The sequence below is a fragment of the Ctenocephalides felis genome, unplaced genomic scaffold (assembly GCF_003426905.1).
Source record: "Ctenocephalides felis isolate EL2017-DRISC unplaced genomic scaffold, ASM342690v1 CF-g0.4_SCAFFOLD_01604, whole genome shotgun sequence".
Classification (NCBI taxonomy): Eukaryota; Metazoa; Arthropoda; class Insecta; order Siphonaptera; family Pulicidae; genus Ctenocephalides; species Ctenocephalides felis.
In genome coordinates, this window is record NW_020537758.1 from 56,751,403 (window position 1) to 56,764,697 (window position 13,295).

At 31.2% G+C, this 13,295-nt stretch overlaps 1 protein-coding gene across 1 annotated transcript; it reads right to left on the reverse strand.

Annotated features, from left to right (window-relative positions):
- Positions 1-236: 236 nt before the first annotated feature.
- On the reverse strand, positions 237-11,904 carry LOC113373963 (T-complex protein 1 subunit alpha-like). The gene is made up of 9 exons (XM_026614226.1): positions 11,773-11,904; positions 9,232-9,473; positions 6,906-7,182; positions 4,216-4,415; positions 3,728-3,895; positions 2,322-2,497; positions 876-1,068; positions 627-767; positions 237-485 (listed from the first exon to the last, which is right to left on the reverse strand). Exons 1-9 carry the CDS (start codon positions 11,864-11,866, stop codon positions 237-239), a joined length of 1,740 nt encoding a protein of 579 aa, XP_026470011.1. The 5' UTR covers positions 11,867-11,904.
- Between the last annotated feature and the right edge of the window lie 1,391 nt (positions 11,905-13,295).

A 13,295-nucleotide genomic window follows, 5' to 3' on the forward strand; every position in this document is an offset into this window, starting at 1 on the left:
CGACGGTTAATAACTGACGAGGTTAAAAAAAATTCTAGTGTTTCTTCAACAATTCATTTTTGGTCTCAGATAAAATAGCGTTAAACTAAAACTGCAGTAAGCAAAGCCGCGCTAAATGGGGATCACTGTATTAAATTCACAAAACTAACTTCAAAAATTAATAACAAACGGTTTTATTATACAACGAGAACTTTATTATTTTTTAAATTAATTAGAGAAAATTAACATTTAATGAATTAGTATTCTTCGAGTTGTCCACAGGCCCGCGCTTCTTCGTAACTTTTTCCACGCTGGTCGGGTCCTGGCGGCGGTGGATTTACCCGGATCATATCATCAATTCGAAGAATAGTAATGGCGGCTTCAGTGGCAAATCGTATAGCTTTGATCTTAGAAGTTGCAGGTTCTATAACACCAGCTTTCATGTTATCACGAATTTTTCCAGTGTCCAGATCTAAACCAGTCCAACGTAAATGGGCCATATCCGGCTAGGTTAAGAAAGAAGATGAATTATGAGGCTTGGTAATACTAAAGTTAGTTAAAGGCTTAAGATTAAATTAAAGAATTTGTATAAAATTGACAGAAATATATTCTGCTGGTTTAGCTTTTCTAATAGTTTGTTACTACACCTGTGTCTGACTCAAATGATGCTGAGCACGCAGTTTTGCAGTGAGATCTGTTGCATCATATGCTCCATTCACAGCTAGAGACGTGGGAATAGTCAAAAGTGCTGCGGCAAACTCTGTGATTGCTAATTGCTCGCGGGTTGCCTGTTAAATTATTAGATTAACACAATTTGAATAATGTTCTTAATGAGGTATATGCAAGACAAACATCCTAACAAAAGTTTAGATAATATATTTAAAAACTAAACTTACAATCGAATTGGCGTAATCCTCAAGCCACACACTAAGAGCAGATTCTACAGCACCGCCACCAGCAACCACTGCGCCACCTTCGATTGTGCGCTTGATAGCGCAAAGAGCATCATGAATGGAACGTTCCATTTCCTCACAATATGTATCATTTGGACCACGAACGACAATGGAAGCTGCACCCCTAGATCTAGGACTGAATTTTTTTTTTTTTTTGTTACAATTTATTTTTGTTAATCAAGACTTTAATGTCTTAAGGACTGAAAAATGTGATCGATAGTTAGATTTTTTATTTGTCGCGGACATATGAAATACATATATTATTATATAGAAGCGACAATATTTTGCTATATAAATCAGAGACCAGTCTATAATGATAAGAGCGCCGGAACGAGGTAAGTTCCTAAAAATAACGGCAGGAAATCAGAAAGACGTGAATTACTTCAAATACTTGGGAAGAATTCTGACCAATTGCAAATAGAATAGAGTAGAGATCAGGGCAAGAATTGCAAGTCCCAAAGCTTAAAAAAAGAACCGTACTTACAAGCAAGTTGAGCCTGGACTTACGAAAGAGTCTAATAAAGTGTTATGTCTTTGTATGAGTCAGAGACATAGACTCTAAGTATTGCCGACAAAAACTCTCTGAATTGTTTTGAAATGTAGTGCTAGGGAAGAATGGAGAGGATAGAGTTGACAGATAAAACAACAATTGAAGAAGTATTAAGGAGGTTGGGAGAGACAGTTTATTGAGCACAACTCTTGAAAGAAAAGGAAACTGGATTCGTTCCACTCAGCAATGGGTGACTACATTACGTCGTTAGAGGTTAATAAAAGGGCTAAAAAGAATGCAGCTGATTATAAAATAGAATAAAGAGTAAATATATTTACGTCCCTCTATACAGAGAAGTAAAAGCCGAAGCACAGGACCAGAAAGCACGGAAGCAGAAGATTGAAAACAAAATTGCATAAGAGTGCAAAAAGTAAAAATGAAATAATAACAGCAATAATATTCAATTAAGGAAAAGGAAATCTCTCACTTCATGGATCTGCTTTCAGGCATACATTTATTATTATACAAGCGATGATACACTTATTTAATAAATGCGATACTGTGAATAAACATTTTGTAGCATTCATTATTATAAATTTATAGTGAACAAATAATGTAACTATAAATAAAGTTTGTAAATTATGTAAAGAACAATTAAAAAGCAATATTATAAAGACAACAAAAATTACATATAAAACTACAAAATGAAGTAAACAAACAAAGTATGTTTTCTGTACAAAGTGCAACAAAAACTTGATTACTAAAATGGTTGCAGTTGCAATACAATAAACTATAGTATTTACTCGTATCTATCATGCTTCAGAAAATATTATAGATGCAGCTAGAAATTGACTTATTTTATTTGACATGAAGTGTAATATAGTCTTTTATGAAGTTACCCTCGGATCACAATCATTTCATCGTCAGCAATGCATTCCTGGTAAACTTCATCAGCGACACCATACATGTTTTCAGTGAACACTTCTTCGCCATCCATGTCGGATAAGGATGTCAGAAAAGATGCGCCGGTAGCACGAGCTATCCGTTTCAAGTCGGAAACCTTTACTCTGCGTACCTAGATAATGAATTTGTTAAGGGGGTCTTCCTATGTGATGGGTTGAAAAAATCGATTTTTTTTTCATTAATTGCTCCCTTAACATGTCTAGAATACGGTAGTAAAGCGATTTTAGAAAATTCGAAGTCGTTTTAAAGATACAGCAGGTAAAAGAAAGAGCGGTTCGGAGCGCTGAGTTGGCAGTTAGAGCCCGGGCCTATTGTGTACCGTCGGCTTTATACGCGGCCTCCCTTTTATTCATATATCCGTTTATTTATCCATTCTGGTCCCAAAATTGTTGAAATTGCTAGCTACTTAGCAGTTATTATCTTTAATGAAGGTTTTCAAGGTATTTTAAAAGTTATGTCGATTATGAGATGCCCTGTTGGTCGTGGAGCCCAAGCGTATGTTGAGAAACGGGATGAAAAGCGAATCTTACGTTCTGAGCGGCGCGTAAGTGATGTCGTTAAACAAGCCAAGATTGACTCAAGAGCTGAACAATCTGCTTCAAAAGAGTTTCACGAGAAAGTGGAAGGAATACTCTATGGACCAGGCATCGCCGATTGAGAGTAAGTTGATATTTTAATAGTTTTTAACGGACTTGAAACTTTAAACGCGTTTTTCTCAAAACTGTGTTTTTCAAACATCCCTCCATTGTATCCCAGAAACGGCTGGACCGAATTACTTGAAATTTTCAAAACTTCGATATGTTTATAGCAAAAAACAAAAAACGCCTAATTTGCAACTTTTATTTCAAATGTCTATCAAAAATCCAATTTTTTTATATTCATTTGATTATGGGTCATTCCGTTCTTTTAAGCCTACAAATTAAACGCCGTTTATTTTTTTTTCAGATAAGCCGATCAGCCGGAATCGTGGAGGAAGTGGGAGCTTTATTTTTCGAGGCGGGGGTGTTCAGAGCGCTGTAACTCTAGTCTGACTGAATATTTTTAGCTGAAATTTCATATTTATACTGTCCAAATATGTGTTAATAAATGATAAAAAACTTGAAGCTCTAAATATTTACTGGTCGTAGAAAAAAAATCCTAAAATATCCCTAAAAAACAGGCCGTCACATAGGAAGACCCCCTTAAACTATATCATAAACGACTGAAAATAATGCCTCATGTATCTTATGAAATATAAATTATTGTATAGAGATATTTAATTATTTATATTGGCATATAGCGATTATAAGTGTACTTCTATTCTCTAAATTTCTATAAATGTATAATAAAAATATGTATTTACTACTATAATTCCAGCATCGCTAAAATATTTCAGGCATAAGTCATCTACACCACCAGTGGTCAATAGCACATTGATACCGGCAGCTATGATTTTCTGCACCTTCTCTTTCGACATATCAAACTCGCGCATTCTGACGCGGGTTAATTCATCCATTTGAGTAATTCTCACCTAAAGAAATCGAATAAAGTTGTAATTTTAAATGACAATAATATTTTCTTTATATAAAAATGTTGATGATGTTGAATGAACCATTATATAGAACTAGTAAAACGTTATTAACTAAGGTATAACACTGCGTGATGATACAAGTTTATATTCAAAATCACTGAGACCACCGTGTTCTAGAAATTATATTCTTTAAATGGTTTGTTTAGGAATGAAGTATAATTTTAAATAAAAATTATTTTTGAATCCTTAGAATGAATCAAAATTTCTCGATAATTTTATTATATAATTCTTTTGTATTATTGATAGATAGTTTAAATTACTTCGACTCCAACGCGTGCTTTGCTTTTTTGTAATGTGAAGTCTACGCATGCAATTCGAGCTGGTGCTACACGATGAGGCATACTTGCAGCAGCAATTGTATTAGGGATGGCGTAGCCATGAATCAAGCAACTGTCACGAGCTCCTGCTCCATGGGCCTTCAGTACATTTACTGACCGGATAGGGCATAGATTATTTTTGCCTTGAAACAAATAATGATTTAAATTATATATTAAGAGGATATGGATCACAGTATTTTAGGATAGGCAAACATGATACAATTTGTTGAAATTTTTTTTAGTGATCAAATGTAAACGACTTATGATATGATAATATTGTTATCAAATAGATTATCCGGGTAATTCTGCCCCATAAAGGAGCGTTTGTCTTGTTTATATGTAAAATACGCCTGTTCGCACAGCAAATAAATGGAAATTTTCGCAGTTTCAAAAATGTAATTGTTCATTGACTATTCAATTTAGTCAATTATAAAAGTATTATTTATTTAATTATGGGTTTTTTCGTTAGTAGTAGGTAGTAGGAAGGCAAAGAGAGGCTTGTTGTTACAGTGTTTTTTTTTAACTGGTATATATAGAGATCCACTAATTATACTTCTACGAAATAAAGGTAGATGCTGCAACTATTTTTCTACCAAATCAAGTAAAAATAATTGCATAACTATTGTCAATTATTTTACAAATAATCATTTTATAGAAAATGCGGCGTTCATTCCGTGCTTGAGGCTAGTTGTAACATCTACTGGCGCAAGCAGTACTGGAAAAAGAACTACAAAAATACTTCTGATAAGTTAATATTTGCTTATTTTTAAGAAAATTAGCATGTTTCTAAGTAATTGTTCTCATAAATCAACATAAACTGTAATTAATATAATCTCAAACAAAAAACAAAAATTCTTATCATAAATCAACGTAAAATTCAATTAATACAAATAAGATATATAGATAAGATATATATAGAGTCTTCTGTAACACAATTTACATACGCTCACATCTTACAAAAATATACATTTCAGCGAATCTTCATTTTTAGAATCTGTATAAGCCTACATACTAGAACTAGACAATACGATTTGCGCATACTACAAGACTACAACTAGGTTCAAGGTTTCGTTTCAACTAACATTGGATGTAATTTAATTACTACTTTTACGATAAGCTCCTAGCGTCCCTACTATTGTAAGCATTATTTAATTAGAGGTATATTAATCACGTGATCGATTTTTAAAGATTTTTGGACCTTCTCCCACTTGGTGATACATGGTGATATTCAAAATTACCCCCTCCCCCAACAAACATCACGTGTATTTTTAGTTACGAGCAAAAATGGTAAAGTTTTTGATTTTCATTTGAAAATGTTTGGATTATTATAAAAAAAATCAAATGAAAAATAAATACACGTGATATCTTATTATAACCCTCCCACCCCCATGTAATATTACGTGATTTTTTGTCAATCCTCTCTCGTGATTAATGGACGCATTAAAAAGTGATTAACGCATAGAAGAGTGATGCATGAAATCGCTATTCATGTTTAAGCATATGGTGCTTATTACCTACATATTTAAAATTATTTATATGTATCATGACAAACTAGCTGACCCGGCAAACGTTGTTTTGCTAAATAAGTTATATTTTAAACAATTTCTAGAGAATCAAAAATATTAATACTTTTAGTGTATAAGGATGTGTTGTTTGAATGCTATATACAATGAGGTATTATAAAAACAATGAACCCCATTAGTTTGTATATATTTTGTCAACACAATCAAACTGGAAGTTTTATACACTTTCTATAGAAAACATGGTATAATCCAATCCAAGTCTTTTTTGGTCTTTCGACTTATTGATAACGTTTCAAGTTTTTCAGATTGTTTTTGGATTCTGGATTTTGTGTATAATTGCAATAATACTACTGAGCTCATACAAAATTTTCAAATTTCTGCGAGGAGAGATAGAAAATTTATAAATTACTATTCTTCTTCGATATTCTTCGATAAATTCTGGGAAATTATAACTGGGAAAATATTATTCGATAAAATGCCACTTTGATCGATACCAAATTTAGGTTCTGAATTTAAATAACATAAATAAAAAATAATATAACCTAGAAAATGTTTTATAAATACAAATGAGTATATAATTATACAAATGAGATCTTTCAGAGCACCGTGTTTGAGAAGAATGTGCCAAAAAGTGGATTTTCATATTAACATTTCAAAAAAGTTGATATTTTGAGTTTCTAGTAACACTTGCGGTCAGTTTAATAACGTTTTTGCGTATAAATATAACTACGAACAAGACTACTTACTACAATTTGATCATAATTAAATAATATGCATGTAAAACATCCCATTGAACGTAATTGAACTTTATCTGTCAAAAGCGTTTGACATTTCACGTATGAGCCACTGTCCATTGTTTTATTTAAATTACGCCTCTACAAAAATTTTCAAACTAAAAATGTAAAGTTTCTACGCGATTTTGAAATAATATCTTACCCTTCCGACCTTCTCTGAATTGGCACGAATTTTTCAAGACTAAGACTGGCCAAATCGGTTCAGCCGTTTTCGAGTTTTAGCGGATCATTTGATCGAGAGCTCCATTTTTATATATAAGATATACATGTATAAAATATGTAGAATCTCGGATATTTTTTTTTCTTTTTCAATCACCTTTGATTGCCAAAGCAGCATCTACCACTAATCCAGCAAAATGTTCTGCGTCGGCTCCTCCAATTATCTTAGACCCAATGGAAGTGCGTGCAGCAGCTAAAAGCGTATCTCGCAAGCCTGATGCATCGCTCGCGTCGCCTGCACTTGCATCAGGACGCACGTGTCTAGCAGTTGCCAGGTTAGTATTAATATATCGACATGCTTCCTTACAAGCCATACGGTATCCCAATATAACGCTGGTCGGGTGGATGCGTTGTCTGACGAGATCGTCTGCTTTCTACAGAAAAAAAACTAATTTGATTAAAATATATGTTAGTAAATATTGGAACTTATAGTTTAACCTTCTTACATATATACACACACTTGTTCACGCTTTTATTTTCAATTAAAAATTATAACAAAAATGCTAGTTTGTATGAGGGTATATGAAATGCATTAGAAGAATCAGCCAATCAAATGCCCCATAGTTTTCTAAGAGACTCGATTTCTGACAGGCCTCCAAAAATGTAACACACACATTCATGGATACTGATTGTCTTTAGTCTTCTATATAAAAAAATCCAACGAACATATTGATGTTTTTGGGGAAAATTAATTATTAACTTCCCATGGGGTAAGTTATTGTAATCGTCCAAAAATTGAAATTGAATTTTTTTACATTTATTCACGTTTTGAAGGTTTCTGAACATTTTGACATACCTCAAAAAAATGGATGTGTGTGCGTCTGTGTGTGTATATGTGTGTGCGCAAATTAATGTATGGATACATTTTTTCGTCCACGTTTTCGGGCGCACGGATCAACCGATTTGAATGGTTAAAAAAACATTCGATTACTATTGATAGGGCTGATTAGTTTTTCGCGAAGTCAGGTCGAGCCGTTTCGGAGATATGGAGCAAAGAATGCAGAAAATAGAAATCGAGTTTTTGAGAGATCGGAGCATCGATCATTTGAATGATCCAAAAAACATTCAATTCGTAATGACGGGGAGAAGTGGTGATTAGTTTTTGGCAAAGGCAGGTCCAGCGGTTTCGGCGATTCAGAACTAAATGTGCAAAAAATGGCAGTTTTTGAAAGAACTAAACGTCCAATCTGAATGATTCAAAGAACTTTAACGTGCTTGTTTTAACAGAATAATTGCTTTTGGGGAAAAAATGTTTCAATTTTTTTTTCAAAATTTTTTTTTTAATTCTTTTTTTCAAAAAATATTTTTTGTTGTATATCGAAAATAATTCAGATTTTAATTGTAATTCTGACTAGAGTTCTAATAGACTTTAAACAAATATTTTCAACTTTGCAATTCAGTTTATATAATTCATATAAATATTAGACAATGTTACAGTATTTATTTATAATAATTTATTTGAAAACATTTAATATTCCTCGAACAATTTTTACGGTACGGGAAGTTCCAGCAATTTGCCTTAAGGCACGATGCCATACACACCACTAGTTTAAAATTGATTTCTTTCCTGACTTATGTGAAATCGTTTATTTTCCAAGTTTAATAATCCATAAAAAAATATTTTTTTTCCAAAAGCTATTATTTCGTCAACACAAGCAGAATGTTTTTTTGAATCATTCAAATCGGATGCTCCGTTCTCTCAAAATCTCGATTTCTACTTTCTGCACTCTTTGCTCCGTATCATCAAAATGGCTGGATCTGCATTTGTCAAAAACTAATCAGCACATCTCCCCTATCAAGGGGAATCGAATGCTTTTCGAACCATTTAAATCGGTTCAGCACGGAAAACGTGGACAAAAAATTCATTTCAACGAAAAACGTAAACATCATTTTTTTAAGAATTATGCAGATATTTTCAATTTAGATTCTTAGACAATTACAATAATTACGAGAAGTTAATTATGTATAAATTCGTGTAAATACTCGTATATTGTTAGAAGCGTAAATTATATGGAAACCATAATTTTATTTGCAATAAACCATTTAAAACTGAATTTATTTCTTTCATGGATTTTCTCACTTTTTCATTAGTAATAAAACAAATGTTGTCCGGTCTACATAAAAAGGAGCTCTATATTGGTTATGAAAGCAATATTAGTAATAAATGCCTAAGGTTCAAATATTGCACCACGGTTGACTCACCGCCATCTCGCCATGATTCATTCTTACGGGAGTCACAATGCTTAATGCATTTAGTTGGTTTTACTATCATACTATCAATACTTTATACATAATATGTTACTATGAAATTAAAGTAAAATATATTACAATACTCCTTTTATATAATGATTTGTTAAATAAATTTCCCAATCACTGTAATACTGCGAAAAATGTATATTTAAATTAATTAAATAGGAATAAACCTTCAGAAGTTCTGCAGCCATTAGTACCACACCCGTGGTTCCGTCTCCGCATTCCTGATCCTGAAGACGTGCCAGATCCACTAACACTCTTGCAGCTGGATGTTCAATATCTAAATTTGATAGAACAGTTGCGCCATCGTTTGTTACAATCACATCTCCAACTTCATCCACCATCATCTTGTCCAGGCCAGAAGGGCCTAAAGATGAACGTACTATGTTGGCAATTGCTACAGATGCAGTCACTGAAATAAATCATTATAATCAATACTGATGAATCAACAATAATTGAAAAAAGAACAAATCGAATCGTTCACGATATTTATACTTGCTATCAAATAAAGATATTTCGAATTTTAATTACTACTTAGTTATATATAATTTAAGTAAAATTATTTTTTTGTTACTTTCCTTACGATTAATATTACAATTAATCCATTATAATTTATTTATATTTTTATTTTTTTTATTTAATATTCATTTTTTTCTTACTATATTTTATCAATTTTTCCAGTTGGTTAGTTCTTCATCGGTTGTTTCTTTCTTCGAAATATATAGTTACAATTTTTAAGTAAACTTTAGTTTTGTCGCAGGCTACTAGTAAATTAACAAAATTATCGTTGGTTAAAAAAAAGTGGCACAATCGTACCCAATCTACCCTACTAAAATGATAAACCTACAAGAAGCGGCTTAATAATAAAAATAATTAAAGCTTAGATCAGCCGCGGTTTTAGAAATATTCTGTGTGTGTATTTAGATGCGTGTTCGCATTTCAATAAAGTTTATTATTTTAAAATGTATCAAAAATAACTGACACATTTGAACAATTCATACAAAATTAAATAATCTACAACAGTGTGTCATATTATATGCTCTACACTAACTTGCTATACTTAAAAATGACTCACAAATTAATATAATGATTTCTTATTGACTAAGTCGATCTTTCACACTTTTATTGCAGTTCATGCAACTTGCCTTATGGCAAAATTCCACTCACACATAGTTTTTAACTTGCTGCAGGGTAAGTTATAGTAATCGCAAAAAATCGGAAATAGAAATTTTTATATATCTTTACGTTTCAAAGGTTTCTGAATATTTTGGCTTACCTTAGAAAAAAATTATATATGTGTGTGTGTGTGTGCACGTGGGGATCGCGGTTCAACCGATTTCAACTTTTCAAAAAACATTCGATTGCTGTTGATAAGGAGACGTGCTGATTAGTTTTTGGAATAAGCAGGTCTAGCCGTTTTGAATATACGGTGCTAAAAGTGCCACAAACGGTAACTCAGTTTTTAAGAGAACGGAGCGTCCGATTTTAATAATTCAGAAACATTTTACTTGTATTGACAATGTGAAGAATTGATCAAATTTTTATGAAGGCAGGTCTAGCGGTTTCGGAGATCTAGTAAAAAAAAATGCCATTTGGCGGTCAAAAATGATCATTAGACATATGCACATCAAATTATCAAATATTTTATAGAGATTTTAACAATAAGTATAAATTTTGTTTACATTCCTATGGGTTCCGTACCAATGTTTATCCGTTAGACGGCGACGCGCCGCTTACGCGCTTCGAAATTTCGTCTCTATGCAGTTAAAGCAGTATAATTGCTTTGAAAAAAAGCAAATCTTTTTTTTTCAAAAAAAGTAAAAATTTGTCAAAAAATTAAAGTTTTTCAAAAATCTATTTTTTTCTAAGTAAAATCTCTTCAAAAATGTTAATTTAAAAAAAATTGGTACGAGATGTTCCAGCAATTTGCCTTAAGGCACGATGCCATGCGCCCCACTAGTTTAAATATATAACATAATATATGAATCACGCCGGTTATTTTCTAATAGAGATACTAACCTACATTTACGTATTATATTGACTAACATTATATTCGTACAATAAAGGGTACAAATATTGAAAAAAAACGAATAATAAATATGAAACTAGGAGTAATCCAATTTCTTAGCTTTTTAAGATAGTATATTATATTATAAAATATTTTTTAATAAATAACTATGTCAACATAACGTCCAGACCACCAGAGTAGGTCGGTGATTAGCGTTGACATCCATACATGAAATACTCTCAAGAAAATGTAACAAATAGTTTCAAGGCATTATAGTCAAATTTTAAACAAAACAGTGATGTCAGAATATCATAATATTAAAATTTACATTTGTTTTTCATTTTGTGAATTAATGTCAAACTCAATTATGTTTTTATCTAAAAAACTGAGAACGTTTTCATTATTTAACAAAATGTTTTTTAGCTTCTTTAAGGAAATGATTTTTAACTTTATTCTCGTATTTGTTAGCAATATTTTTCAAGAAGGACTTTGATTCTAATGACAGCCAACCAGTACTCAAACTATTTTGAGGTAACCTATTTTATCAATTTAGGTGAGCTTAAACATTAATTTTATAGCCCACTTTAAAGTATTCTGCAGGAGGTTATATAAATTATTTCAATTTGTTTGAATTTGATGAAATAATTGATAAAATATTAATATGCCAAAATGGCGTCTAGAAGTCAATGAATAAAATGCTAACCGTTTTGTGTCCTCACAGATTCACCGCTCATCCTGCTTCCATCCACATCTAATAAACCACCGCATGACATATATCTGTGGCTGGATGCTGACATATTTAAACAATTATGAGAATTCCGTTTAAATAAATTTATAACTCAATTGTATAAAATAACAAATTTTGCTTTTGATCAATGCGTTAAACAAAACAATTGCTAAAGGAAAATCGACCAATGAGAACAACGCACTTGATTCAGAAAAATGTTGCCTGATGCAAACAAATATTTCTGTTTGTAATAAAATGAGAATAGTGTTAAAACGTTGAATTTGAATATTTATTTGATTTTTAATAAGTAAAAAAATAATAATAATTACCTTCAGTAAACATATATTGTTTAAATATTATATTTGGTTTTATTTTTCTAAATACAATTTCCACCTTTTTTTGAACAAATTATTATAATAATTTTTCACATCTAATTATTTACTAAGTTTTGAGGATGGAATACGTCCATTTCTTCAGGAACTATTGAAAGCAAATATTTTATTTATATTTTATTTATATTATTTTTATTGAGAGGAGTGTTTGATTATAATAAAATAGAGAAAAATTGTTTTTTACATTTGAAACTATTTTTTAAACTAACTCTCAACTCTAGGGGATATATGGAAGGTGGGTACATATTCTTCTTTTATCTATGGGTGGGTAACTAGTAACGGCGTTTTTCAATAGGATCATAAAAGATATTAAAATATTTTTTTATCTTGATTGGACACGTAAACCGTCCTGCATAATATTGTCATAGTTACTGTCCCGCAGGCCGACACAATAAACAGAACTGTGCAGGTCCGTCATTTTAGAAAGGTAATATAATATTTATATTATATTTATATTTATATTTATTTATATTTATATTTATATTACGGATATAGGATTAAATTTAATAATCACAGAAAATAAATTATCTAAATTGAATTAATTACAGTAAAAAATGTTATAAAACTCAAATAGTTTAATTAAGGCTTGTAGATCTTGAGTTTCTTCTTATAGTAAAACAAATCCTTTAAATATCCGTTATGCAATTTTTATATTAAGAGCAGTATCAAAAAAGAATAATATGAAAATAATTGTAATGATAAAATACTTAAAGTAGAAAAATGTTAAAATAATTTCGAATAAAAATTAGAAAAAGTATGGAAAGAGAAAAAATAATTGTAACTGTTGGAAAAAAAAGTATTATTTATTATCAGTAGGCATTTCATTTTCAAAATAATGTTTGATATCGAAATTGGCAAACCCAGAAGTATCGTAGAAACTTTGAGCTTTAAATTGACGACCATTCAATTTTCCTAATATGTAGTGGGAGTAGATTAAAAGCTGTACTCCTTTTCCGTCTATGGTATTAAAACATGTTTCAAGTTTAAAAGTTGGTCCTTTTATAGTCAAATTTCTTGTTTTATAATTGGAATTCAACATGGAGAATAGGTTGAAGTGTTCAGGATCATTCTTTATGAATGACAACGTAATTAGCAAAAATATACAGG

Excerpts from the sequence above, each read along its gene's own strand:
- LOC113373963 (XM_026614226.1), bottom strand. The coding sequence starts at position 11,866 with ATGTCAGCATCCAGCCACAGATATATGTCATGCGGTGGTTTATTAGAT. Across the intron at positions 2,498-3,727 it reads GCGATGCTGGAATTATAGTA|GTACGCAGAGTAAAGGTTTC; the intron begins GTAAATACATAT and ends TTCATTATCTAG. Across the intron at positions 486-626 it reads ATCATTTGAGTCAGACACAG|CCGGATATGGCCCATTTACG; the intron begins GTGTAGTAACAA and ends TTCTTAACCTAG.